The sequence below is a fragment of the Balaenoptera ricei genome, chromosome 1 (genome assembly GCF_028023285.1).
Source record: "Balaenoptera ricei isolate mBalRic1 chromosome 1, mBalRic1.hap2, whole genome shotgun sequence".
In the NCBI taxonomy this organism is placed as follows: domain Eukaryota; kingdom Metazoa; phylum Chordata; class Mammalia; order Artiodactyla; family Balaenopteridae; genus Balaenoptera; species Balaenoptera ricei.
This window is the reverse complement of record NC_082639.1, coordinates 18,227,795-18,254,931: the sequence shown is the minus strand read 5'-3', so window position 1 is coordinate 18,254,931 and position 27,137 is coordinate 18,227,795. Positions and strand designations below refer to the sequence as shown.

At 49.1% G+C, this 27,137-nt stretch overlaps 1 protein-coding gene across 1 annotated transcript in view; it reads left to right on the top strand.

The window, feature by feature from the left end:
- The first annotated feature begins 538 nt into the window (after window positions 1-538).
- The window catches only part of TCEA3 (transcription elongation factor A3), a 36,250-nt gene continuing 9,651 nt past the window's right edge, over window positions 539-27,137 (top strand). Inside the window, exons 1-8 of the mRNA XM_059915908.1 lie at window positions 539-752; window positions 5,806-5,868; window positions 6,628-6,733; window positions 7,214-7,349; window positions 14,356-14,418; window positions 22,456-22,619; window positions 22,791-22,852; window positions 26,087-26,236. Of these exons, the coding sequence (XP_059771891.1) occupies window positions 684-752; window positions 5,806-5,868; window positions 6,628-6,733; window positions 7,214-7,349; window positions 14,356-14,418; window positions 22,456-22,619; window positions 22,791-22,852; window positions 26,087-26,236 (813 nt within the window). The 5' untranslated portion in view covers window positions 539-683. The remainder of the gene's footprint in view (window positions 753-5,805; window positions 5,869-6,627; window positions 6,734-7,213; window positions 7,350-14,355; window positions 14,419-22,455; window positions 22,620-22,790; window positions 22,853-26,086; window positions 26,237-27,137) is intronic.

Sequence of the window (27,137 nt, the reverse complement as noted above, 5' to 3'; positions counted from 1 at the left end):
GGGCCAGCAGCACTAGGGGAGCTTGTTAGAAATGCAAAACCTCACTGTAACAAACAAAATTGAGGGCAACAGTGGGCCTGGATACACGCGTGTGCACGAATAGTGAGCACAGGGTAGGACAGAATTGGATTTAATGATCATGCAAAATAATGTGATTCAAGCGTACCAAACTGCCTCCACCTGGGCATAGGCATGAACTAGGTCCGCCGGCTTTGAGCTGCAACGGTGCAGAGACACGGGAGCCCAGAACTCTTCTGGAAGCTCCCGGGGCACCCTCGGGACAACAACAGCCTCTTATGGCCAGGGACGACGGCCTCCCCATTCACCAGAGAGCCCTCCTTCCCAAATCTCCCTTCAGCTCCCGGCGCCCCAGGACCGGCCCGAGGTGAAGGGCCCGCTCTCGCAGCCTCGTCCCTCTCTCGGGTGGCCCGACTGGCGGGCGCGGGCAATCTTTGCCCCGGCGAGTCCTTGAAGTCTATATTTAGTGCACGCCACCCCTCCCCCACTGTCGGGAGGCAGGCGGCCGAGGGGGTGTGGGGGGAGAGCCCCGCCCCCGCCGGGCGTGTGTGTCGGGTGCGTCTGGGGCCCGCGCGGCTTGCGCGCCCTCAGCCTTTGCGCCTCCGGCCCCCGGAACCCGGCTGCCGCCCCTGCGCCCCTCGTCCCGCCGGGCGTCGCGGGCCAACATGGGCCAGGAAGAGGAGCTGCTGAGGATCGCCAAGAAGCTGGAGAAGATGGTGGCCAGGAAGAACACGGTGAGGCTGCAGAGTTCGGGCCACAGCCCCAGCCCCCGGGAGGCGCGGCGCGTGCGAGCCCGGGAGTCCCGGGGGCGCGTGCTGGCTGGGCGCCCGGGAGGCGCGTGCGGGACTAGGGGACCGGAGGGAGGCACGGCCGGGGCAGGGCTCGGCGCCCCTTGGCGACTGCTGATACCTCGGGGTGGGCGTGTGCATGGCCCGGGGCTCCGGGGTGGACCGTGCCGGCCCCAAAGACTGGGCTTGTGCACGTACGCCTGGACCTGCAGGGTTGGGGCCCCTGGCTAGCTTGTGCAGGGCCCGGGAAAGAGAGTGAAGAGACCGGCAGCTGGAAAAGGACTCTCGAAGCCCCGGGACTCGGCGTGTGCAAAGCCCGGGGAGCGGCGGCGACTGCAGGACGGGGGAGCCGGAGACGGGGGAAAACAAAATCCTGGGTGACCCGAGAAGGGGAAAAGAAACTTAAACTGATGAGGGGTGCTGAGCCGCGTCCACCCCACACCCCGGGAGTGGATCTGGCAGAGAAAAGCGAAGGGCGAAGGGCCTCGGATCCCGCAACCCCACAGCTTGAGGCTCCAGGAGCTGCTCTGTTTGCAACTCTCCCTTTCCTTGGCCGCGGGTTGGGGCCCAGGCGGGCGGGGGCCGAACAGGTGTCGGGCAGCCGCTGCGCCCATGGGGCCCGCGGGGCGGGGGAAGGGGGACCGGCTGCAGGCCCGGGCTGAGGGGCGGGGGAGGCTGGGGGGAGAGAAGGGCCCGGAGGTTGCGGGGAATCAGGAATGGAGGCCTTACCTGCGGATCCCTGAGCGCTCAGTGCCAGGAGCCCTTACTGCGGGCCGACTTGAAGTTAATGTTTGATCCTCCCTGTGATCTTTGCTCAAGTTGGCTGCCACCCTGTTGCCTAGACAAGCAAACTTGGCCTTGGGACGGAGAGGGCTGGAGCTCACCAGGAGAGGGAAGAGAGAGGAGGGTAGTCCAGCAGGCAGGTCCCTCACTTTGCCCTGTCCCAGAGCCCTCCTCCTCCCACCATCTGTAGGCATGTGCTGGAGCAGGACCTGCGTTTCCAGCACATTCTGTAATCCTAGGAGCTTGAGAGAGGGATGGACCCTAAGGGTGGTTTTAGAGCAGGGAAGAGGGAGGGGTCGCTGGATCGATGGAGTGTCAGGGAGCTCTCCAGTAGACGTGGGCAGTAATGAGTTGGTGTCCATATAAAGACCAGAGCCTCAGTTTCTTCATCTGTAAGAAGATGAGATTACCTACCTCCTGGGAAGGGATGTCACTGCATTTTTGTCTCTGCTGGTGGTGGTGAGGGTGGAAGAGATGTGAAACCCTTAGGAAGACCTGGACTGGTGCTTGCGAAGGCTTAGAGAGTGACTCCTGCTTTTGCACAGCCAGAGGAAACACAGAAACCTGCAGTGTTGGGAGCCCCCATTCCAGGATGCTCCAAAGTCAGTGAAACTGAGCCTCAAGTCATCAGGCTCAACTGGGGGCGGCAGAGCCCAGCCCGGGGCTTCTGAACCAAATTCCAACTCAAGTAGACAGGTTATCCCAGCCCTGCCCCTTGCTGACCCCAGGTTTGGGCCAGGAGATTCTGGGCCTCTGGGTGAGGGGTGCGGGGGCAGCTTAGGGGACCTGAGAAAGGCAGCTTGCCTGCGGAGGAAGGGACCTGCCCTGGCCTCCTCTCACTCCTTTTATGGACCTAAACCCACCACTCTACTTTCCCTCTCTGGCCTCGATTTCCTCTTCTGTGAAATGGGAAGAGGAAATGGTGTCCCTTGGCAAGGATTCCTGTGGAAGTACCCAGAGCTTTCTCCAGGAAAGATGCAAGTCTGGCCTCAGGGTCCCTGTAGCACAGAGCCAGCCTGCAGCCACGTCTGCGCCTGGGTTCTTGGCAGCATCTGGGTGGGCACAGAGCTCTGGGCATGTGACCTAGTAAGGTGGGGCCTGCTCTGGGAGCGAAAGTGGGCCCGCCCAGTGGTGGTTAGGGAGAGGAGGACACACTTCCTGTAATAAGACGGATCTTCCACGTTGCAGCTCAGGCCCGGGGTTTACTGCCAATTACTGAAGTCCCAGCAACTTAGGGCTTTTGTCAGATGCTGGGAGCACACAGCAACTGTAACAGCTTCAGACTTACAGCCAAACAGCCTCATGATCACACACAACAAACATAACTACGTACATGCAGCCACACACAATATAGCTAAACAAGCAACTATGAACATAACTACATAAAAGATGTGGTTACTGACCATGACATGACTGACACACTGACCATTATATTTGCAGAAGGATACACAAAGACAACTACACACATGCCTACACGTGTGCATGCACACAATAAGCTACACCCCAACATGCAAATCTACAAACTTAGCAGACAGCCACACTTACACGTTCAGACATGTTATGACACGACCATCATCCCTCAAAGACAAATAAACACATTATGCTTCGAGCAGCGTACACACAGCAGCTCCGCACCTGGACCAGAGATACTGCTGGCTGCGCATCCCATTCGTGCATGCAGAGAGACACAGCTGGCAACATTTGCACAAGGCTTTGTGAGTCCAGCTACAACCCAGGCTCATGGCTGTTCTCCAACATGACCCAGTTATACAGTATGACATGCAGAGGCACACGCCCAGTGGTGAGCTGGAACTGGCTTAACACTGTTGAACTTTCAGGAATTTTGCAAGCCAGTTGTTAAATACAGCCATTATTTTTAACATTAAATTATATGCTTACAATTAAATAAATTATATTAAAAACATAGGTCATAAATACTCCAAAATCATCACTTCCTTATTATTTTATTGCATTTTACTGTCATCTATGGTCTGGAGGTTATTTACTTCTGTTGTATCAATATGGTTTCGCATCACACATCTCTTCCGAATACCTCCTTCAGGTCAGTCACAGCATATTGGTATCTTGACATTGGCCATGGGAGGAGTATTGACACCACAGAAATGGGCAAACACTACGAATCAATTTTTTTCCTTTGAGAACTTGTCGTTAAACATTGACCAACATACCACTGCACTTACCCATGTTGATATTTCATGATTGCACACGTCTAGCCAGACCTATGTCCATACCTACCTACATGGTTGTATATTGGGTGGAACCCGAAGGGCCTAAGTTTGAATCCCAGCTCAGTTCCTATTTCTCTTCTCTGAAAATGGGATAATGATTCTGTAAAAATGGGAATAGTAATAGGACCTACTTCATGGGGTCATTGAGAGAGTTAGAAGAGATGTTGCATGTAAAATACTTAGAACCGTGTCCAGCAGATAATAAGCCTTTAATTAGTGGTACATGCAGGCTTATGTGCCCACAAGTTCACATGCACACACATCCACAGGTCACACCTTGGAAAACAGACTACGAACCCAAGTTCTAAGGGAGGCTGAGGACTGACAGAGGGCAGCTCTTGGGATGTGGCCCAGGAAGACTGATAGGGAGGGGCTTGGCGGCTGGCAGTGCACAGTGGGACCAGGACTCGGGGCATACAGAACACAGTCAGCTGGTGCTCCCCAGGGAACCTGTCTCAGGACAGGAGGCCGGGGCTGGCTTCTAGGAAGTGGGTGGAAAGAAAGAGAAGGCTGAAATGGGTGCGGGGTTGTTCAGGGCCTGGCAGCCAACAGCTTTTCACATCCGAGTCTCCTTTCTTCCCCTCCCACTCTCCCCTCCTGCCTTCTGCTTTCTGCTTTATTCATTCACTCAGGGAGATGCTCCCTGAGTGATGAGATCAGTATGCTGAAGCCGGAGGTCTCAGAGATTAAACAGTCCTCTTCACCGGAGAGAAAAGAAAGTACATGTCCACGCAAACGCTTGTACATGAACGTTCCCAGCAGCTTTATTTGTAATTGCTGCAAACTGGAAACTACCTAACAGTCCCATTAACAGGTGAATGGATAAACAAATTGTGGTATATACATGCAATGGCAAACAACTCAGAAATAAAAAGGAACTGTGGATCTGTGCAACAATGTGCATGAATCTCAAAATGATTACACTGAGTGAAAGAAGCCAGATGCGAAATTCCATTACAGTCACTTTCTATAAAATCCTTAAAAAAATGCAAGCTCATCTAGAGGGGTTGGGGGTGCAGCGAGGGATGTATAACAAAGGGGCACAAGGAGAATGTCGGGGATGCTGACTATGTCCTTATCTTTTTTTTTTAATTTTTATTTATTATTTATTTATTATGTTTATTTTTGGCTGTGTTGGGTCTTCGTTTCTGTGTGAGGGCTTTCTCCAGTTGCGGCGAGTGGGGGCCACTCTTCATCGCGGTGCGCGGGCCTCTCACTATCGCGGCCTCTCTTGTTGCGGAGCAGAGGCTCCAGACGCTCAGGCTCAGTAGTTGTGGCTCACGGGCCCAGCCGCTCCGCGGCATGTGGGATCCTCCCAGACCAGGGCTCGAACCCGTGTCCCCTGCACTGACAAGCAGATTCTCAACCACTGCGCCACCAGGGAAGCCCTATGTCCTTATCTTGACTGTGGTGATGGCTTCAGGGGGGTATATGTAGGTCAAAACTCATCACATTGTAGCCTACAACATGTGCGTTTTATTGTATGTCAGCTATACTTCTATAAAGCTGTTTAGAAAAAGCCACAGTCCTCAACCTACAGACGTTCCCAGTTGGGAAGTGAAGGGAGGCAGATACAGACATAAAAGCAGAAGCAATAAGCCATGAAGCAGTTAATTTTAGAGGAAGAGATGGAGAAGGGAAGAGCATGCCCAGTGGAAGGAACAGCAGAACCAATGGCTGGGGGTCAGGGTGAGTGGGTAGGGCTGGACCCTGGCTCAGAGGGGCTTGAACCCAGCTGGGTGGTGGGAGGTGAAGTTAGAGGGCTGGTTTGGGGCAGAAGCTTTTTCTTCTCTCCTCCTTCTGTTCCTTGTCTGTCCTTCGACCACTTGGCTGCCTGTATCCTGTCACTGGAAAAGTCTCCTCCCTACCTCCTGCCACCCTCCTTCCCACTGAGACCACACAATGGTCAGAGAGGGGCCTGGGGCAGACCCCACGGGCCTCAGCCCTCACCTTGTGGCCTCCCACAGGAAGGGGCCCTCGACCTCCTGAAGAAGCTGAACAGCTGGCAGATGTCCATCCAGCTACTCCAGGTGGGTGGGGATGGCCAGTGCCTGGAGTGGAGGGTGACTTTGTGGGGCAGGGAAAGACCCTTTAGGGGGAGCCCTCCAAGGATGGGGTCTGGGAGGAACTTCTGAAGGGAAGGCGGCAGGATGGGATCTTGAGGTACTCTGGGGGTGGGAACCCAGGCCTTTAGATGATGGCAGGGTAGCTTCTAAGCCCTCGGGGCCCTCTGGGTCTGGGGGAAAGACTGACTTGCTTTCCTTGTGTACCCCAATTCCCAAGGCCCTGGGCCTGTGGGATCCAAGAGGCCAGTGACTCAGGGAGAGGGAAAAGCCCCCCATTTTTAGATCCTCCATGTGTTACCCATGTAGCCCCCAAACTTTACCAGAAGCTCTTGACCCTGAAAAATTAGCACATACCCAAGCTGTAGTAGCCAGAGCTGTGTCTTAAGCTGAAACTTGAACTCAAAGACACCAAGGGGCAGAGAATGGGGAGGAGTCCTGGTCATCAGCCAGACCCACCGCCACTGCTCCAGCTTTTCACCAGAGCCGCAGTTACCCATCCCTGCAGGGCGCTGGGCCTTGGGCACTGACCTCACTCAGGACAGCAGGTCAGGGCCTCGGTTATAAGGTCAGGGTTATTACCTCAGCCACAGGTCCAGGCTGGGACTCGGGAGAGGCTGGGCCAGGGGAAGGGGGTGATTGAGCTGGGGCAGGTCTTGCCAATTAGGGCAGCCAGTCCAGTGGGTCCTGATTTCCAGACCGGCCACTAACCCTCTCGCTTTGCAGACCACCAGGATTGGAGTTGCCGTGAATGGGGTCCGCAAGCACTGCTCTGACAAGGAGGTGGTGTCCTTGGCCAAAGTCCTCATCAGAAACTGGAAGCAGCTGCTGGGTGAGAGGGGCAGGGTCGCTTGGGCCAAGTTTTCCTCCCAGCACCTGGATGGTCAGTGCCCGGCTTACAACAGGCACTCAGTGTATGGTTGTTGAATGACTTAATAAGTGACAGATGGCCTCTAGTGGGACTGCCAATGCTTGTCTAAACAAGTGGGAGATTTGTAGATGGGTGGGTTTTCCTGTACATGTTCCTATGTATATATATCTGTGTGCTTGGGTGTTTATACATATCTATATATACACATTGATATGAATATGTGCATAGGTGTGTGCAAAGGTCTTTCTGTCCCCATGTGTCAGCTTCAGTTTGCACACACATGTGCATATTGGATATGCACTTGTTTCTAAACAGGTATTTGTTGGGGGAGGGGGAGGCTATCTCAGTCCCTGACCTTTGCTCCTTCCTCCCCAAGTCCTGGGTTGGGCTGAGACAGAGAGTTAAGGAACAATATCACCATTTTGTTTTTACACTCCCCAGCACCCCCCAAAGGAGAAAAAAGAGAGGAAAGAGTAAAAGCAAAGAAGAAGGAAAAAGGGCTTGACTGTTCAGATTGGAAGCCAGAGACAAGCCTTTCTCCACCAAGGAAAAAACGAGTGGAAGAGCCTAAAGACAGGTATTTTTTCTGGGATGGAGAGAAGGGAGCTGACACTTGTCACATCCTATGGCAACACCTCTGTTTATATAACTTCATTTAATCCTCACACACCAGAAGGTGGTTATTGTTATTATCTCCTACAGTGCCCCCTCTGGGGGTCTTCTTGGCTCAACGAGACAGACTCACAAGACCCAAACAGGCCATCCCTGACACAGGCTTTGCCTAGAAGGATTCAGGGACAGGAGATGCACTGTGCCAGCAGGGTAGCCTCAGGTGTTTCTCATCACCAAGAGTTCTCATAGGGGACCACGCAGCGTCCAGAGCTATTCTCTGGCCCACCCAGGTGACATTCTCAGGTGCAGAGAATGAGACCACAATGGGTGGGAACCCCCTGACTTAGAAGCCCCACATCCTAAATCTTATAACAGTCCCATAGACAAAGTTTCCAGGATCCCAGCAAGGGCAATGACCAGTTACAAGAGCAATGACCACTGCACTCAGGGTAGCCCAAAAGCCGTGGTTTTCCACTAATCATTTATAGTTCTTTCATAACCCTTCCTGTCTAGACACAGTTTACCAATCAGCGCTCATTTGCACTAGAAGCAACGCTGCCTAGTAGTACAGCTGACGTTCCACCTTTGTCAGGGTTCCAGGTAAATGGGGCTAGGAACTTACTTGTCCACCGAGAAGGAAAAGTGTTTTGTTGGCTCTTTATTCAAATTGCCATTTAGCGATGCGGAAGCTGAAGGTTGGGGAGCAGGGCCTTTCCCAAGATCACACAGCCATTATGTGACAGAGTGGGATTCCCATCTTTGTCTGTCAGACCCCCAGACCTCTGCTGAGGTCTCAACACCGTGCCCATTCCCCTTTGCCCACCCCAGCCAGGGTCCCCCAAAATGCATGACTTTCTGATAGACCCAAATGCCTTATCCATGACAGTAGATAAAAGCCTTCATGGATGGATTAGTAAATCCTACCTATTCCCTGTGTGACTAGACAGATCACTTAATTCCTTAGGGAGGGGGTCATCTAATAGATAAGGGGGTGAGACTAGATAACACTGAATGGTACCTGATCGTACTAGATAATACAGATAGTATCGTGATATACCGACATTTTTAATGTACATACCTTTTTTGCCAAGTATATCCACTACAAGGAATTCATTTTAAGGAATTAATCAGATTAAACATACAGATGATATGTTCTGTGTGTAACATTTTTCAGCTGACATTACTGAAACATTTTTTCCTCTGAACCCTTTTTAAATGAATGTTTATTATAATTCTATGAAATAAGTGTTTTTAGGAAATGATGCTATAAGGGGAGTGTTTCTTGACCAGGAGGGAGATATACCTCCACCACACTACTCCCATTTTTAGTTGTAAAAATAACTGTGGGGCAGAGGAGATGTTCCATGCTACTCTTCCCGCAATGCACAGAATAGTCCTACACACCAAAGAACCATTTATTATGTTCAAAATGCCAATAGGGCCCCCATGGAGAGAATGGAAGAATATTTAATGACATGGAAAAATATTCACTAAGTATTAAGAGAAGCTGTGTACTATATAGTGTACTATATAGTATGATTCCATGTTTATAAAAATTAAATAAGTGAATTTTATGTACATGCATAGGAAAAAAGACATGAAGGATATACACCAGGATGGTAATAGTGATTATTTCTGGGTGGTAGGATTGAGAGGTTTTTTTCCTTGTTTTCTTCGTCGTCTTCTTTTTTTTTTTTAAGATGTAATTTTTTTAAGATTTATTTTTATTTATTTATTATTTATTTTTGGCTGCATCGGGTCTTAGCTGCGGTATGCGGGATCTTCGTTGAGGCATGTGGGATCTTTCGTTGCGGTGCTCAGTCTTCATTGCGGTGCGCGGGCTTCTCTCTAGTTGTGGCGTGCGGGTTTTCTCTCTCTAGTTGTGGCGCTCAGGCTCCAGGGCGTGTGGGCTCTGTAGTTTGCAGCATGCGGGCTCTAGTTGAGGCGTGCAAGCTCAGTAGTTGTGGCGCGCAGGCTTAGTTGCCCCGCGGCATGTGGGATCTTAGTTCCCTGACCAGGGATTGAACCCGTGCCCTCTGCGTTGTAAGGCAGATTCTTTACCACTGGACCACCAGGGAAGTCCTTCTTCTTCTTTTTGCAAATTTCTGTATTCCTAATATTTTCCCAATAAATATGTACCAATTTTGAAATGAGAAAAAATAATGAAACCATCTTTAAAAAAACAAAAATGTATCTGTGTGATTGTAATTAAGAAGAGCTTCATATTCTATGTTTTACAATAAAATTTTTTCATCTGTATTGTTTTATTCACAATGATTCTGTATTGCTTTTGAAATCAGAACAACAGTACTTTTAGGGTCTTCCTGGTGGCGCAGTGGTTAAGAATCCGCCTGCCAATGCAGGGGACACAGGTTCGAGCCCTGGTCCAGGAAGATCCCACATGCTGTGGAGCAACTAAGCCCGTGCACCACAACTACTGAGCCTGCGCTCTAGAGCCCACGAGCCACAACTACTGAGCCTATGCACCACAACTACTGAAGCCTGAGCGCCTAGAGCCCGTGCTCTGCAACAAGAGAAGCCACCTCAAAGAGAAGCCTGCGCACCACAACAAAGAATAGCCCCTGCTCGCAGCAACTAGAGAAAGCCCGCATGCAGCAGCGAAGACCCAATGCAGCCAAAAATAAATAAATAAAATAAATTTTAATAAATCAATAATAAAAAGTAGGAAAAAAATCACTCACATCCCCGCCACCCCACAACAATCACTATTAATATTTTGGTCTATGTTTTTTCTATTTTCTCTTTGTTTTCTATAGTCATCATCAATTTTATAGTCTGCTTTTTAAAATGCAGTACTTGTCAAATGATTCTGTAATCTTTTGTATGTTCTATTGCTTTCATTTTGCTAACTTTGCAATTGTATCCCACTTGGAGAAATCCTGATTGGCATTTAACTTTTCACATGGTGTGTTTGGTTTTCCCAAACGGGTTAGAAGGTTTGCCAGGGATCCTGTGAGCCACCGTGCCCCGCACGGAGCGAGCATTTATTGAATACTGCTAGGGCTGGCTGTACCATTGCAGTCCCCTGTGGAAAATTCATGCTCTGGCTGGTCTGGCCATGTCTGGAGCAACTGTTTGGTTCTGAGCACCTTAGCAAATGAAGCCTCAGGATCTTGTGAGATGTAGTTGAAAGACAGAGGCTGAGGTGACCAAATGGTATATGGGACTAATCTGTGGAATAGCGAGTGTAGACGTCCGGGAACAGATGGCAGCCTGAACACAGGTGTTTCCTTTTGCTCTGTCCCCAAATCCCACTGAATGATCAGCAAAGGGATTTCTTTTAAAGGCCTACAAGGACAATAGGTAATGGCAAGGAGACGGTTGGAAAGCAGAAAGCCAAATTCTGGGCTGAACTTAATCACTTACACACACCCTTAGACTCTGAGACTCAGTATTATGGCCTAAGCGTCATTATCTCACTATATATAAAGTGTGTGTGTGTGTGTGTGTGTGTGTGTGTATACATACACATATATATATATCCTTCTAGAATTTTTCCTATGCATTTACCCATGAAATACTTATTGTATTAATAAAATGGAATTAAACTCTATGTTCTATTTTGTAGCATTTTCACATAATATATTTATTTATATCAACGGTGAGTCACATTTTATAAAAAGTTTAGAAAGTCAAACACAAGAAGAAAATAACAACACTGTTAACATTTTGATGTATATCTTTCTCATCTTTTTTAAGAACATATAGAGAGAGAGTTGTATTCTCTTAATAAAATTGGGACCTCACTATGTACTGTGTTGTAACCAGCATTTTACATTTAACAACATCCTGGGGCATTGAATTGTTAATGCCAGCTCACTTTTCACAGCTGGAGCTATGAGATAAAGCTGTCACCACGGCTGAGCAGACAGTGGTCCCCCCACCTTGCTGGGAGAATCTAGTGGGCAGGGGTCCTATTTCAGCTCAGTTGATGAACTTCCTTTCTTTTTAGTTTTCTTAATGACAATTCATTATCATTATTTTTTATATAAACACTATAACCACATTAGTGAAATGTAAAGTAAGAATTAAAAATATTTCTTCACAGTTTGCCACTTCTGACAAATGAAACAGCTTTCATTTTCTTCTCTTCCCTCCCAGTCCTGATCTACTTACATACATAATTTCCCAATTCCTGTAGGCAGAGTCTACAAACTATTACATCCCTGTTCATTTATCTTCCTAGTGTATTCTAGGCATTTTCTCACGTTCCTGAATAGTTTTCATAATGATCATTTGCAAAAACTGCAGAATATTTCCGGTTTGTTCTGAAAGGAAAAGCAATGAGGAAGGGCCAGAAGATGGGGAGTCTCGGGAGATGTGGGGAGAGGCTCACATCTTCCCTCCTTTCTCCCGCTGCAAGAATTTCAGCTTCCGGCTCTGCCTGCACCTGTCCATCCCCATGGGGCACTCGGGGAGGAACCCCGCAGAGGAACTTCCAGGGCCCCGTGTGGGACTGTGAAGGAGGGTCTCTGCTCCTCTCCCTTTCTGCTGCCTCCCCCTGTGTTTAAGCTGGGGCAAAGGTCCGGAGCTGGATGAGTCTGGTCCACAGGATAGTTAGAGCTGGCCCCTGAACCTTCCTCACCCACTGTCTCCCGGACCACCTGGAGGATGAGATGGGAGCTGGAAATCCATGCAGGAACCTTGCATAATCTGGAAGACCAGAAATCAGATACCTAGGATTATGGAGTATTGAGGACAGCTTTGTGGTGGGAACTGCTGTAGGGATGTTAATGATCTAAATTCTTCCCAGCCAGCCCCAAGACATAGGTCCTTTTCTCTCCATTTGACAGATGAGGGAACTGATGCTCAGAGAACATGACCTGCCCAGGGGCAGGGCTGGGATTACAAGGCATGTCGTTGCCTCCCTTTTTAGAATGATAAATGTCATATATGTTTGTATGCGTGTAGAAAAAGATTTGGAAGGAAGGACATTAAACCTAACAGTTGTTACCTCTGGGCAGGTTTCTTTTTCCACTTTTTTAAATATTTCTTTACTGTTTGACTTCATAGCATTCAGCAACAAACATTTATAAAGCACCTACTCTGTGCCAGGCACTGTTCTATTCACTTGGGAGAAGTCAGTTGAATGTATTAGATTGGGCCTCCCAGAAGCAGACCCTGAGACACGGATTCAAGTGCAAGAGGCTTATTTGGGAAGTGATTTCAGGAAATGCAGACAGAGGAGTGAGGAAGTGAGACAGGGAAGGGAAGGGAACTGGCACAGGGTGTGTTCGTGAGCAGGTTACTGCCCTGGGTCACCAGGGCTTAAATCCCGCTGGAGAGCAGTGGAGAACACACCTCAACTGACCCTCTTGAGGGCTGAGGAAGCTGGGGTATTTGCCCACCTATTTCCACGTGTCTGGTTGAGGGCTGCTCCTGGGGCTAACTCCCCAGCACTTCCTGCCCACCGGCCTCCTGGCGCTGGCTGGCACGGAGAACTCCCTGGGTCAGAGGCCCAGGGGATTTTGCAGGAGGAAGCCCTTGGGCCCCAGTGCACTTGGGAGAAGGAGTGCCCAAGGAGTGATGTGGGCCCAGCAGAGACAGCGTTCACCACAGTGAACAAAACCCACCAAATTCTGCTCTTTTGAAATTTACATGAGGGGTGCTCAGACAATGCATAAAATAAGTAAACAAATAGTCTGTTAGAAGGTGATACTTGTGCTGGAATTAAAAGGAGAGCTGGGGGACTTCCCTGGTGGCGCAGTGGTTGGGAATCTGCCTGCCAATGCAGGGGACACGGGTTCAAGCCCTGGTCTGGGAAGATCCCACATGCTGCGGAGCAACTGAGCCCAGGTGCCACAACTATTGAGCCTGCGCTCTGGAGCCTGCGAGCCACAACTACTGAGCCTGTGTGCCGCAGCTACTGAAGCTCGCGCGCCTAGAGCCCATGCTCCGCAACAAGAGAAGCCACTGCAATGAGAAGCCTGCGCACTCTAATGAAGTGTAGCCCCTGCTCACTGCAACTGGAGAAAGCCCACGTGCAGCAACAAAGACCCAATGCAGCCATAAATAAATAAATAAATAAAAATTTAAAAATAAAAAGGAGAGCTGGGTAAGTGACCTGGGGAGTTACAATTTACAAGCAGATTAAAATGATAAAACCAAAAAAAGGGGAAAATGCATTCTACCGTATAAAGACTGTAGCTACATGTATTTTGGAAAATGGGGGGAAACTTTTCCCTTCTAATCCCATCACCCTGATATAACCATGGTTAGCATTTGGATGTATTTTCTTTTCATCTTTTCCCCTCCTAAGCATTACTTTTCTTGCCTGACTTCAGACACAGTATGCAGCTAAATTTGGGCCCTGCTTTTTTCTTTTTCTTTTTGGCCGCACTGTGTGGCATGTGAAACTTCCCCAACCTGGGATTGAACCTGTGCCCCGCTGCCGCGGAAGCACAGAGTCTTAACCACTAGACCACCAGCAAAGTCCTGTATCCTGCTTTTTCACTTGCCGTTTTAAACCCAGCTCTTCTAGCTCCAAGGCCCACATGCTTCTCTCCTCCTCTTAAGGTGCCCACAGGAGAGTCTGAAGCTGATCTTCTCCAGCTCCTCATGAGAATTGACAATCCCAGGAATTCCAATCCATCGATTCCAGCTAGCCAAGGCCTGCCTGACAGCAAGGAGGAAGGGCCTGCTGAGAATTAGTTATTAATAATTAGTAACACATGACATAACACATGTAACATATCTGACACGTATTAGGTGCTTGGCAGATCTTGGTTTCCTTCCCTCGTATTACTTCATTTGATGGAGGGTAGGTGAGGGTGACCAGCCAGCACCCCCTGGAGCTCTCCCTCCCAGGCAGCTGTGGCCCAGATGGGCTTCGTCATCCTCAGCGCGGCAGGCCTGGCTCCAGGATGCCTTCTCTCCGGCCTCTGAGCTCTCTAGACCAGTACTCATGCTAGCCTACGAGAGTATGTCATCTCCAGTTTCTTTTCTTTCAGGAGAGACTCTGTGGACTCCAAGTCTTCGGCCACCTCCTCTCCAAAAAGACCATCGATGGAAAGGTAAAGGGAGCCATGGACTTCTCCACCCCAGCAGTCCCGTTCAGCGTGTGTGTCTCTCTCTGTTTTACTGGAGGAAGCCCGAGGCAGGGGAGAGGAGGAAACGTCATCTCTTACGTTGCCTCTGATTTCTAAGACCGCACAGTAAGACTGGGTGGGCCTCTGAATCAGAGGTGTGGCTCCTTCACTGGGGTGGCTGACCAATCACTATTGCCCCATCACTGTTTGGGGAACATTCTCAAGGTCAAGTTGAACCCAGTGAGAACGGGTCTTGAGAGACTGTACCTGGGCTGGGATCTCTGGGTTTGGGCAGAACTGGTTAGGGTATCTACCCTAAATCATCAAGTCACTCATTCATCAAATGTTTATTGAGGGCCTACTATGTGCCAAGAACTGTTCTAGGTGCCGAGGATATAGCAGTGAACAAAAGAAACAAAAATCCCCACAGGCATGAGGCCTATTTTCTCATGGGGGAGACAGGAAATACATATGATAAGTAAATCACACAATGGTTCAAAAGGTGATAAATGCTATGGAAAACAATAGGGCAGAGTGAGGGGGATTGGGAAGGATGGTCACTGCAGTGGTCAGGAGAGCCCTCGTTGAGGAGGTGACCTTTGAGCAAAAACGTGAAAGAAATGAAAGGAATTAGCCTGGCAGACATCGGGGTCATTCCAAACCAAGTGCTCGGAAGTGGGAGTGTGCCTGGCAGGGTCAAGGGGCAGTGAGGTGGCCAGTGGGTCTGGAGTGAATAAGTGAGGTGGGGAGTTGGAAGATGGAGTGAAACAGGAGCCCCTGGAGGGTGCTGAGCGTGGAAATTCTATGACCGAATTTATCAGGATCCCTCTAGCTGCTGTGCTAGGTTGTTAGGGCCAGGGGCAGAAGCAGACAGACCAGCTGGGAGACTGTTTCCATAATTCAGGCAAGATATGATGGTGGCTTGGATCAGAGTGGCAGCAGTGGAGGTGGGGAGAAGTGGGGGACCCCGGGTATATTCTGAAGGGAGAGCTGTCAGGATTTTCTGATGGATTGGATGTGGGGTACGAGAGAAGAATACGTGTCAGGATGACTCCAGGACTTTTCACCTGAGTGTCTGCAAGGATGGCGTTGCCGTGGATTGGTATGGGGAGGACTCTGTGTACATCAGGCTTGAGGTGGGAGATCAAGGGTTCAGGTTTGGATATGTTGGATTTAGGGGTGTATAAATCATTCAGGTGAAGAAGTTGAATAGGCAATAGCTTAAACGAGGCTGGAATTCAGGAAGAAATCCTGGGCTGGAAATATAAATTTCAGTCATTAATGTGTAGATAGCATTTGAAGCCACAAACCTGGATGAGATCACCAAGGAGAGATTGTGGATCGAGAGAGGAGCATGAACTGTCGTCCAGGAGGGAGGTCAGAGGTCAGAGCAGGAGAAGCAGGGCGAGGGGAGGAAGTGGCTTAAAGGTCTATCAAGGCAAATGATTAAGGTCCAGGGGCCATACTGGATGCTGGGGTGACCAGAGGGAGTGGTAAGGGTGCTGGCTTCTAGGGGAGTGTGTGTGGGAGCTGCCCAGTTACGTTAGGCCTAACGCACCAGTAAGACTGACATTGGAAAGAAAAGAAGAGGTGCAAATATTAGGTCGTTTAAGGTTTCATGAAGATAAAACAGGCCCGTATGTTGATGGTGCTGCTGTGTTGCGTAACCCAACCCTGGCAGCCGAGTGCCAGCTCCAGCCATTGAGTGGAGGCTCTCTGGACTGCTGCTTGGAGAGCGAATCTGAGGCTGCATCCTACGTCAGAAGAAAGGAGTTTTATAGTCAGTTAGCAACGTCTGCCATGGGTGAGGCCTAGGAATTGAGGCTCCAGCATCATCCTGGTTCTAAAGCAGCCTCTTCCTGGCTTGCAGACCTTCTCGCTGTGACTGCACATGACAGAGAGAGGGAGCTTTCAGGCTGTGATCTCTTTTCTTCTTATAAGGGCATTAATCCCATCATGGGGCCCCACCCTTATGACCTCATCTAAACCAAATTATCTCTCAGAGGCCCCACCTCCAAATACTATCACACTGGCAGTTAGGGCTTCAACATATGAATTTGGGGGAGACACAAACCTCTGGTCTATAATATAATGTAATAATGGGAGGGAGGAGAAGAGCACTACTGGAATTTAGTAGGCAAGGGCCAGAGATGCTAAATGTCCCAGATGTAAAGGACAGCCCTGCATAAAGAAGGACTGTCCTATCTGAAAATGAAGCACTGACCACTAACCCATTTCTGGGTTCGATGTTATAATAAATACATTTGGCATTTGTGTAAGGATTTATACCTTCAGGCTCCTCTCCTTACTTTGCCTTGTGGCCTGGAAGTCTCTTGGCACCCTTCCCATAATGCATTCTTTCTCTGAAGGTCAGTCAAGCAGAGTATGTTTGGCCTTCCAGTAGTTGTGCCATTTCTTGCTGGTTCAGTATTGGGGGTGGGCAACCCAAAGGAAGAGAAACAAGTCTTGTGAATTCACTTTATCCACTACCCAGACTGTTTCCTGCACTCTCTACCTCTCTATTTTATCTTTCTCATTCATTCATTTATTCAGCAAGCATATTTGTTGAGCACCTTCTTGCAAACTCAACATCCTCCAGGGGTCAAGGGCATGTTTACACACTGGGTGACTAGTGGAGAGTGCCTACCCGTCTGAAGGGGATACCCACTACCCAGCCCCAGCTGGTTGATGCTTTATGGGAATGCTGGCCCAGAGTGCCATGCCTTCCAATTTTTTAAGGAAAGCTGGCCAATTAGATTTTCATAAGAAACACCCAATTTTATATGTTGGCAACATATTCAGATTTTTCTAAGACACAGTAGGGCAAACAAAACACATCTGTAGCCAACCAGTTTGTGGCCTCTAAAGCCAGGCAAAGATACAAACTCATGATCTCTGCCTTCACACAGCTAATCACTAGTGTGGAGGCAGACACCAAAAAATGCTTGTTTTTCGAAGATATAACGTGTAATGGGAACACAGTATCTCAACATGACTGGAGAAGTCAAAGGAGACTTCAGGGAAGAGAGAGTATTTGTGCTGAGAAGTGAAAGATGAATTGCCTGGTAGACAAGCCAATTGAGGGCATCCCAGGCAGAGGGAATGGCACATGCAGAGGTGTGGCAGTATGAGTGAGCATGGTGCTTGGAGAACTGTAGCTGGAGTACCAGGGGACAGACCACAAAGGCCACCACTGTGACAGAGAATAAGGTTGCACTTTGCCAGCTGCCCTTAGGACCATTTGTCTTAATCGGTTGACTTTTGTTTTCACCTGAGCAGTTTCCGCAGGCTTGGTGGTGCAGTAACCAAAATGCCCTCGAGGTGGCGCATAGGAGCAGCAAGACGGGCCTCCAGGTGCCTCTGCTCAGTCCTGGGGCAGGAGGATTTTTTAAGAACTTGGTGATGTCAGACCACAGGCTGGTGCTGGCACTGGCACATCCGGGGAGCAGAAGGAAGCTGCTGACACATCCAACACCCCCACCCCCGCCCCCGCCGATGATGCCCTCTCTGCAACTTGGCGCAGTTCCCAATCATGTGCATTGAAAGCAAAATGACCGTGGCTGCCTGATATGCCGTCCAGACACGAATCCCAGCCAGCCAGCCAGCTCCTAGCCAAGAGGAGGGACTAAGGCTGGAAGTGCCTTGCCAGGAAGGTGGGGGGGAAAATGCAGCAGGCAGCCCAGCCTAGTCCAGGTAAGGGGACTCTGGAAAACTCTCCGCTTTTTAGGGACACAGTGAGATGTGTTGAAAAGAATTTGGAAGGCAGACAGAGCTAGATGTGTGGTCTGACTCTGCCATTTGCAAGTTGGATAACCTTGAGAGAGTCAGTTCAACTCTCTGAGCCTCAGTCTATTGAACTGTAAGATGGGGATAACTATGACCCCACCTCTCAAGGTCACTGTGAGGATCAAATGAGATAACGAAATGCTTAGCACCATCCCTAACCCAAATGAGTACTCAATAGATGCATAATGCTTAGTAATAATACTCACACTTAATGTGGCAATCTCTGTAAATAGTCTGTGTCTGGAACTCTCTTAGGTGCTTTAATCTTCTAAGCAACTCTATAATGTGGGTACTAGTGTTTTCTCCATTTACATGTGGGAAAACTGAGGCACCTAGAGGTTAAGGAACTGACCCAAGGTCAAATAGCTACAAGGTGGTAGTGTCAGACACTGAACCTGGGAGTTTGGCTCTGGAGCCTGGGTTCTTAATAAATATACCACCCCAGTGTAGCTGTCCCCAAAATGACAACTGTTGTTAATGTTTCTTACTATTATGCCTCCTTCCAAGCAGTGCGCTACTGACTCCTGGTGGTTCCCCATTGGTGAGTGCTAGACATTGAGGGTGTGGTGATGGGCACACAGGTCAGTGAAGGGCAGCACCAGGAAGAATCTGGGGCTCCATCCCAGCTGTAGGAGATAGGTTGGCCCAGGTTGTGGGAGTTGACAGATGCTGGCTCAGAGGGAGATCCCTCTCTTAAGCCTAGAGAAGTGGGGCAGCTGGTTTTCCAAAGAGGACCTGCCCCTGCCCATTTCAGCTCTGTCTAGACCCCTGGATGTGCCTTTCATCTCTTTGTGGCCAACTCCCTCAATTCCTCATCTATTCATTCATTTGACAAAGATTTATCATGTGTCTACCTAGAGCCTTATCACAGGTGCTGGAAGACAATGGTGAACCAGCTGATGGGGTCCTCATACTCTGGAACCTGTAATCTGGAGATGGAGGCAGACAGTGTTTATAAACACATAAACAAGTTAATTTTAGACTTGGATAAGTGCTGTGAATGAAAGAAATCAGGTCATGTGCTAGAGAGTTACAGGGCAGGACAGTCGGCTTGGCTGGGGTGGTCAGGGAAGGCCTCGCTGAGGATGTGACATTTGAGCTGAGACCTGCCTGGTGGGAAAGCACCAGTCATCAGTTGTAGGAAAAGCTGGAGGAGGAAGAGCTTTCCAGGAGGAGGGACCAGCCAGTGCAAAGGCACTGCAGTGGGAGTGATAGGTGTATTTAAGAAACAGAAAGCAGCAGTGCAGTGGGGGACTTCAGTGAACTGTGAGGGGAGTGGGGCATGAGATTAGGTCAGAAGGGGAGGCAGGGGCCAGATGTAGAGGGGAGGGTAGGAGGCCATGGTGAGGAGTTTGACTTTAAGCTGAAAATGATTGGAAGCTGTTAGAGGGTCAGAAGCAGGGGAGCGATGGGATCAGGACCCCCCAGGCTGCTGTGTGGCAAATAGATTGTAAGGAGGGCAAGAGGAGACCAGCTTTGGGGCTATTGTGGCTGTGCAGGTGAGAGCCCAGGGGCCGAGACCAGGGTTGGGTGCAGGGGGATTCATTTTGGTCGCAGGCAGCCCTTAGACTTTAGAGTTTATGCCCTTCCCAGCCTTCCCGCACCCACACCTTTACTCCCGCTGAAATCTGACTACGGGAGGAGCTGGCTGGATCTCAGCTTCCCTATCCCTCCCTGTGCTCTGCTGCCAGGCAACCCAGTTGTCAGACAGAGCTGGGTAGCATCCAGGGTAAATTAATCTAGAAGAGTAAAGTTCAAACTGCATTAAAAAAATAAAAGCTAGGGAATCCCTTTGGACAAAATTTTTGGGAATTCAAAATGTAAACCTTGGGAGTTCCCTGGCGGTCCAGTGGTTAGGACTTGGTGCTTTCACTGCCCTGGGTCTGGGTTCAATCTCAGGTTGGGGAACTATGAAAAAAAAAACCCATAAACCTTAAAAGGGCAGAGCCTCCCCTCCTCAGACCACCCCACTCCTGTGGCAGCACTGAGACACCTTTGAGGAACCTCAAGGCTCCAGAGAACACAAAACTCTCAGTGGTCCAAGGGTATCTATGGTGACAGAGGGGATCCAAGGTTAGGGCAAATAGCACAAGTTGGGGGATGAGGAGGCGGACGGCAGAATTCACACTGATCAGTGTTCAGCAAGTTGTCGGATGGGATTCTCTTGTAACCCCAGGTTTTTAACACTGGGAAGCTTGAGCTACTCAGCCAGCCTCACTCCCAGACACAATTTCTTGGGCTTGACTTTTCAGAAGCCCAGCATCATCTTCACTAGTATTAAGTACGTTCATATTGCTGTACAACCATCACCGCCATCCATCTCCAGAACTTTTTCATCATCTGAAACTGAAACTCTATACTCATTAAATAATAACTCCCCATTCTCCCCTCCCCCAGCCCCATTCTACTCTATGAATCTGACTGCTCTAGGTACTTCATATTAGTGGACGCTTACAATATTTGTCCTTTTGTATCTGGCTTACTTCACTTATCATAATGTCTTCAAAGTTGTAGCATGTTTCAGAATTTCATTCCTTTTATAGCTGAATAATATTCCATTGTGTTATATACCACATTTTATTCATACATTCATCTACTGATGGACACTTGGGTTGCTTCCACCTTTTGCTGGCGGCTTCTTGAGAACAGGAAGACAGGAAGCTTCCGGTCTGAGCCATCAGCACAGAGGGACCACTCATGATTGTCAAATGTTAGCAAACAAAAAAAGTGTTTCTCATGACAAAAGTATCAATAGATATATTCTTTATAGAAGACTTAGAAAATATGTATAAGTGAAAGAAGAAACTGAAAATCTCCTATAATCCCATCTCAGAGAGATAATTGCTATTAATATGGGGTTATGGTCTGAATATGTGTGGTCCCTCAAAATTCATATGTTAAAGCCCCAACCCCCAATATGACTGTATTTGGAGATACGGCCTTTACGGAGGTAATTAAGGTTAAATGAGGTCATGAGGGTGGAACCCTGATCCAATAGGATTAGCATCTTTATAAGAGACACCTCGAGAGCTCACTTGTTCTCTCTCCACCACGTGAGGGCTTAACAAGAAAGAGGCTGTCTACAAGCCAGGAAGAGAGCTCTCACCAGAAACCAAATAAACCGACACCTTGATCTTGGACTTTGCAGTCTCTAGAATTGTGAGAAAAGAATTTCTGTTAGGTCATGCAGTCTATAGTACTTTGTTACGGCAGCCCGAGCTAAGACACATGGTTATCCTTCCAGTTCATATATATTTGTGGTCTTTTAAGCCAAAACCATAATGGGATCATTCTTAGACAGTGTATCATAGGAGTTAAGAGCATAGACACTGGAATCAGATAGATCTAGGTTCAAATCTTAGCGTTGTAACTTTAGGCAGATCTCAGTAGTGTAACTCTGTTTCCTCATCTGCAAATGGGGATGATTACAGTACCTACTTCCAAGGACTGCTGTGAGGATCAAATTAGAAAATGCTCCTAAAGTGCCTGGCACAGTTCCTGGCACATGGTTAAAGACAATTCTCTTAAGTGGTGGTAAATTCATTATTCACTGGACTGTAGTGAGGGAACTTTTCTGGTTTGTCTGCTTTATCCCTTGTTCTTAGCACAGTACCTGGAAAATAGGTGCCTAATATTTATTGAATGAGTGAATAGATGGTTCTATGAGAGCAGATAGAGAGAGCAGCTAGCATGGTGCCTGGTGGATGATAGAGTTATTGGCATCGTTACACTTTCTGTAACCTCTCAGTAGAGCACAGTGTTTGGCTAAGTGCCTGGGTACCAGAGTTCACCCTCTTGGGTTTCAATTCTGGTTCTACTGATTTCCAGATATGTGACCTGTCATATTATTTTAAATGCATCTCTCTCTCTAAAATGCACTTTAAAATATAACTCTAAAATGGGGCTACGTATAGTACAGACCTCATGGGGTTGTTAGGAGGATTAAATGAGATGATCCATGTCAAGTGCCTAAAATAGTACCTTCCGGACTTCCCTGGCGGTTCAGTGGTTAAGACTGCACGCTTCCAATGCAGGGGACGCGGGTTCAATCCCTGGTTGGGGAAATAAGGTCCCACACGCCGCACAGCCAAAAGAAATACATATATATATAGTGCTTTCCTCATATGGTTTTTATGAGGATTAAAGGAGATCATCCATAAAAACATCTAGAATGGTGCTCAGTAAATGCTTTATTCACTTAATGTCAAAATGTCTATTACTGATTGTCATCCTCAGATCAAACAGCGGCAAATCGAAAGCAGAGACTCCCAGAACACCCAGCAGCCCCTCGAGCCCCAGCTTTGCCCCCTCTGTCTGCCTCCTGGCGCCCTGCTATCTCACGGGGGACTCCGTCCGGGACAAGTGTGTGGAGATGCTCTCCGCGGCCCTGAAGGCGGACGGTGAGAGGGCCTGGGCCAGGGACGGGGGAGGGAGGGCTTCCCAAGGTCAGGGAGAGCTGGTCTTTCTCAGCACCCTGAAAGTGCTACAGGATGTTAGAGTCCCCTGTCCAAGCAGGCCTCACTGCCAACGTCATCTCCAGCTGATGCCTGTGTTTCCCGAATCTCTTTTAGACGATTACAAGGACTATGGGGTCAACTGTGACAAGATGGCATCAGAAATCGAAGACCATATCCTTGAGCTGTGCCAGGGCTGTGGGTGCCTGAACTGTCCAGCGACAGGTCTCCCAAGTACAAGGGATCCAGGACAGTGAGTGGGCAGTGGAAGGACTCAGGCATAGGCCCCTGCTCTGCCCCTGAACCTGAGTTCTTAATTCTAGCTAACATCTATTAAGTTTGGCACCTGCCGGCCTTTTGATAAGCTCTTTACGAGCAGTACATCATTTCACGTTGAGAACAATCCCACAAGGTAGGTTCCCTGTGGGATTAATCCCATTTTACAGATGAGGTAACTGAGGCTTAGAGCAGCTAAGTTACATGCCCAAGCTCATACAGTTAATAGTAGTGGCAGAGTTGGGATGATTTGAACCCAGAAAATGTGACTGTAGAACCTGAGGGCTCAGACAGGCTGTGTCTTTTTTCTTTTTTTAAGATTTTTTTTTTTTGATGTGGACCATTTTTTGAAGTCTTTGTTGAATTTGTTACAATATTGCTTCTGTTTTATGTTTTGGTTTTTGGCCATGAGGCATGTGGGATCTTAGCTCCCCAACCAGGGATCGAACCTGCATCCCCTACATTGGAAGGCGAAGTCTTAACCACTGGACCTCCAGGGAAGTCCCCAGGCTGTGTCTTGACGTGCCTGGGTTGTGACATTGTCAATGAGTCGAGACAGAGAGAGAGGACAGCATTCCTTGCGCTCAGCCCTTCCCTCTCTTCCTCCTCTGAAGATAACAGCTCCCATGTTTGACCCCCTAATATGTACCAGGCACTGTGTCCTGGGCAATTGACACTTCCTACCTCTGTTAATACTTGCAATAATCTCTGTGAGGCAGGGGCTGTTGTTCCCATTTTACAGATGAGGAAACTGAGGCTCAGGAACTACTGGATATCAAAGCTGAACTGAAAACCTTGGTCTTTGGATTCCATGTCCTGAGTTCTTCCTTTATGCGCCATGCCTCCACTGTCTGAAAGCAGCCTTGTCTAGACAGAGGAAGTGACTACCATGTGATATGGCCGATTGCACCGGAAGATTTTTTTTTTTTTTTTTTGGTTGCACCACACAGCATTCAGGGATCTTAGTTCCCTGACCAGGTATCGAACCCGGGCCCCCTGCAGTGGTAGTGTGGAGTCCTAACCACTGGACCACCGGGGAATTCCCAAGATTTCTGTCTTGGAGGGGGAATCCCTCCACACTGTGCCCCACTGAATGAATGCATGGAATTCCTTTTACTGGAGACAAAGCTTTGCATATCAAAAAGGTATGGAGGGTGGGAACAGAATCCCCAGGGAACAGGGGTCTGAGTGTCCCATTAAGGCCCTTTTCTGGCCTTCCAGGCTCTACCTAGGGGCTCAGCTGGGGTTGGGAAGGTACAGGGGCCGATCTCAGAAAACAAACTTCCTGCTTCCATCTCCTGCCTGAGAACCACCCTATTATCTTTCAACATATCTGGGAGTTTCCCTCCACCATCATTTAGTTATTAACCAGCACTTCTTGAGCTAATCTAACACCTCTCCAAGTACATTTTCATAATTTCCAATTAATTCAGTAACACAGAACATGAGGTATCAGAACTCTCAGGAGCTTCATCTTTGTTTTCTCCCAAACAGTTGTCCCTCCAAGCAGGTCCCTCCACCTTCAAGCCCAGTTAGAGACAAAGGTGGGTGATCCAGTCCATAGTTCCACTGCTGGCCTTCCCTCATTGAACGACCCTCTTCTGAAGGAAAGGAAATCAAAGCTGCACCAACCCTTTAGCTCTTTGTTCTTAGGTGGTGGGAGGTCAGGGGAAGGATAAGTTTGGGGGCTTGAAAGCTCTATGTCCTAAAAAAGATCTGACCTCTTTGCAGCGACCCTGGACTAACATGGCAGCCGTGGGGCTCACATGTGCTCGTCTGGGGGGGTAGGGGCCTATGATCCTAGGTCTGCACTCCACCTCATCCCCCTCTGTGACCTCAGGAAATGGAGGCAGACTCAGGAAGAGGCTGATGAAAGGATTACCAGCCCTGCTGTCCCCACATATCAAGCAGATCCCCACCTCCAAGAATCTCAAACACAGATTTTTAAACAAATATTTTGGCTTTCAGATGCATTAGGGCATATTCTTTCTTTTCACATTTGTATTGTACAAACAACAATCAAGGAAAACATAAATAATACCACCTTCCCTCCCACCACTTCGAGAAAGCCAGCTGTGTCCATTTTCCCACATTCCCCACGTTCTCTTTCTTGTATATGGTTTTTCCCAGCAAAGGCTTCATCTTCCTGATTCTTCTTAGCTTAGGAGACCAAGAAAATGTGGCTTTGTTCCCTGAGGTCCTCCAGAGGATGGAGAAGGGAGGAGGGGGTGGGAGGCCTGTCTGGGATGCAGTGTCTGGACAGATAACTCACTGTGGTCGGTGGCCAGGGGCGACTTCCTGCCGGGTGAGTGGAGAGAGCATTACCGTTAGGAGGGGGTCTGGCTTTCAGCCCTGACTCTGCCGGGAATGTGCCCTGTGACCTTGAGCAAGGGCCTGCACCCTTTCGAAGCCTCAGCTTCCTCATCTATTAATGAGCGAAGTAACTCTGACCAGCAATTCCCAAAGTGGGTTCCGCGAAAAGTATTCCCAGAGAAAAGGGAGGAGGGGCAGGCAGGTGGGTCTATGCTCTAATATTTTGGGAACACCAGAGTAAACAAAACTCGACGATTTCTTTATTGCAATACTGCCTAGAGCCTTAGACATGTGGCCCCTAATCTTATGTTTTCCTCTGACGGCTGGACTTACAACCTCCAGAGGCCCTTTCAAACTAGAGGTTATCGTCGTCACTATCATCTTAGCCCCCAAATGTTGAGCACTTGACATGCCCCAGACACCACGCTGGTGCCTCATGCAGCTTAGCTCACGGAATCCTCATAACGGCCTTTTATTTATAAATAAGGAAGCCGAGGCACAAAGAGGTCATGGGACTCACCTGAGGTCACACAAGAGGCTTAGACAAACCCAGGCTGCCCATTCCTGGGGTCCCTGACACCACAGTGCTTGAGATGACCTGCTGTCACCTTGGAGGCTATTTCCTTTCCTTGATATGTGACTGACCCCAAATGCCCAAGTGAGACCCCCTACTTGGGGAGTCAGAGGCCACAAAGGTGCCTGACCCCTTGTAAAAGTCCAAGGAAAGGAAGAGGTGGCCTTGCAGCTCCTCGGGCTTCAGGGACAGGCTCCCCGTCCTTCTGTGCTCCTCTGCGAGTGGCTGGCCCTTGACTGTGTCACATATCTACCAGGAGCTCAAGAGCACAGATATGAAGTACCGGAACCGCGTGCGCAGCCGAATCAGCAACCTCAAGGACCCCAGGAACCCCGGCCTGAGGCGGAACGTGCTCAGTGGGGCCATCTCCTCTGGGCTCATTGCCAAGATGACGGCAGAGGTGAGGGTCGGGGCCGGGACCTCTGCGTGGTGGGACAAGGGGCCGGGCCCCTCCAGCCTTGCCCAAGTCTGAGAGGCACTGGCTTGTAACTCAGTGATGAAACAGGGGCTTCCCTAGCCGGACCATCTAAGACTCCCCATCCCTCAGGGCCCCTGGACCATCAGGACAGTGAACACAGCTACCATGTCTTCAGCACTGTGCTAATCGCTTTGGTGTGTCGGCCAATTCTAGCTTCACGCCACCCGAGACAGAAATGTTTATCATCTCCATCTTATAGGTGAGGATACTGAGGCTCAGAGGACTTAAGTGATCTGCCCGTGCACACAGCTAGAAAAGGTCGATGCCAGGAGCCAAGCTGTCTGGCCCCGGAGCACCCTCTCCTCCCTGCCTTGTGATCTGCCTCCCTCTTCTGCCTCGTTCAGTCCTATATCCCATTACTCAGCTCTGGGCCGAAGCCAGAATCGGAGTCCCTGACTCCATGGAGCACAGCCCAAGGTGCGGGGGCAGACATGTGTACAAATACATATAATACAGCGGTGGTGGCTGCCATGACAGAGCCACCATGGGAACTTACAGGAGGGAAGGATTGACCCAGCTTGAAGGGATCAGTAAGGGAAGGTAAAGGGAACAAGCCTGTTTGAGGAAGTATGTGCAGTGGTTAGAAGCTCGGGGCCTGCGCCGAACTGCCCGGGTTTGACTTCTGCCTGTGCCACTTAGCTGTGTGATCTTAGACCAGCCACTTAACCTCTTTGTGTCTCAGTTTTCTCATCCATAAAGTGGAAGTAATAACAGCTATCCCATGAAGGATTGAATGAGTTAACACATGTGAAGTGTTTAGAAGGTTAAGGCAAGCAAAGCCCTCCCAGGAATTAGTATATGTTAGGCCCATTCACTGGCCATT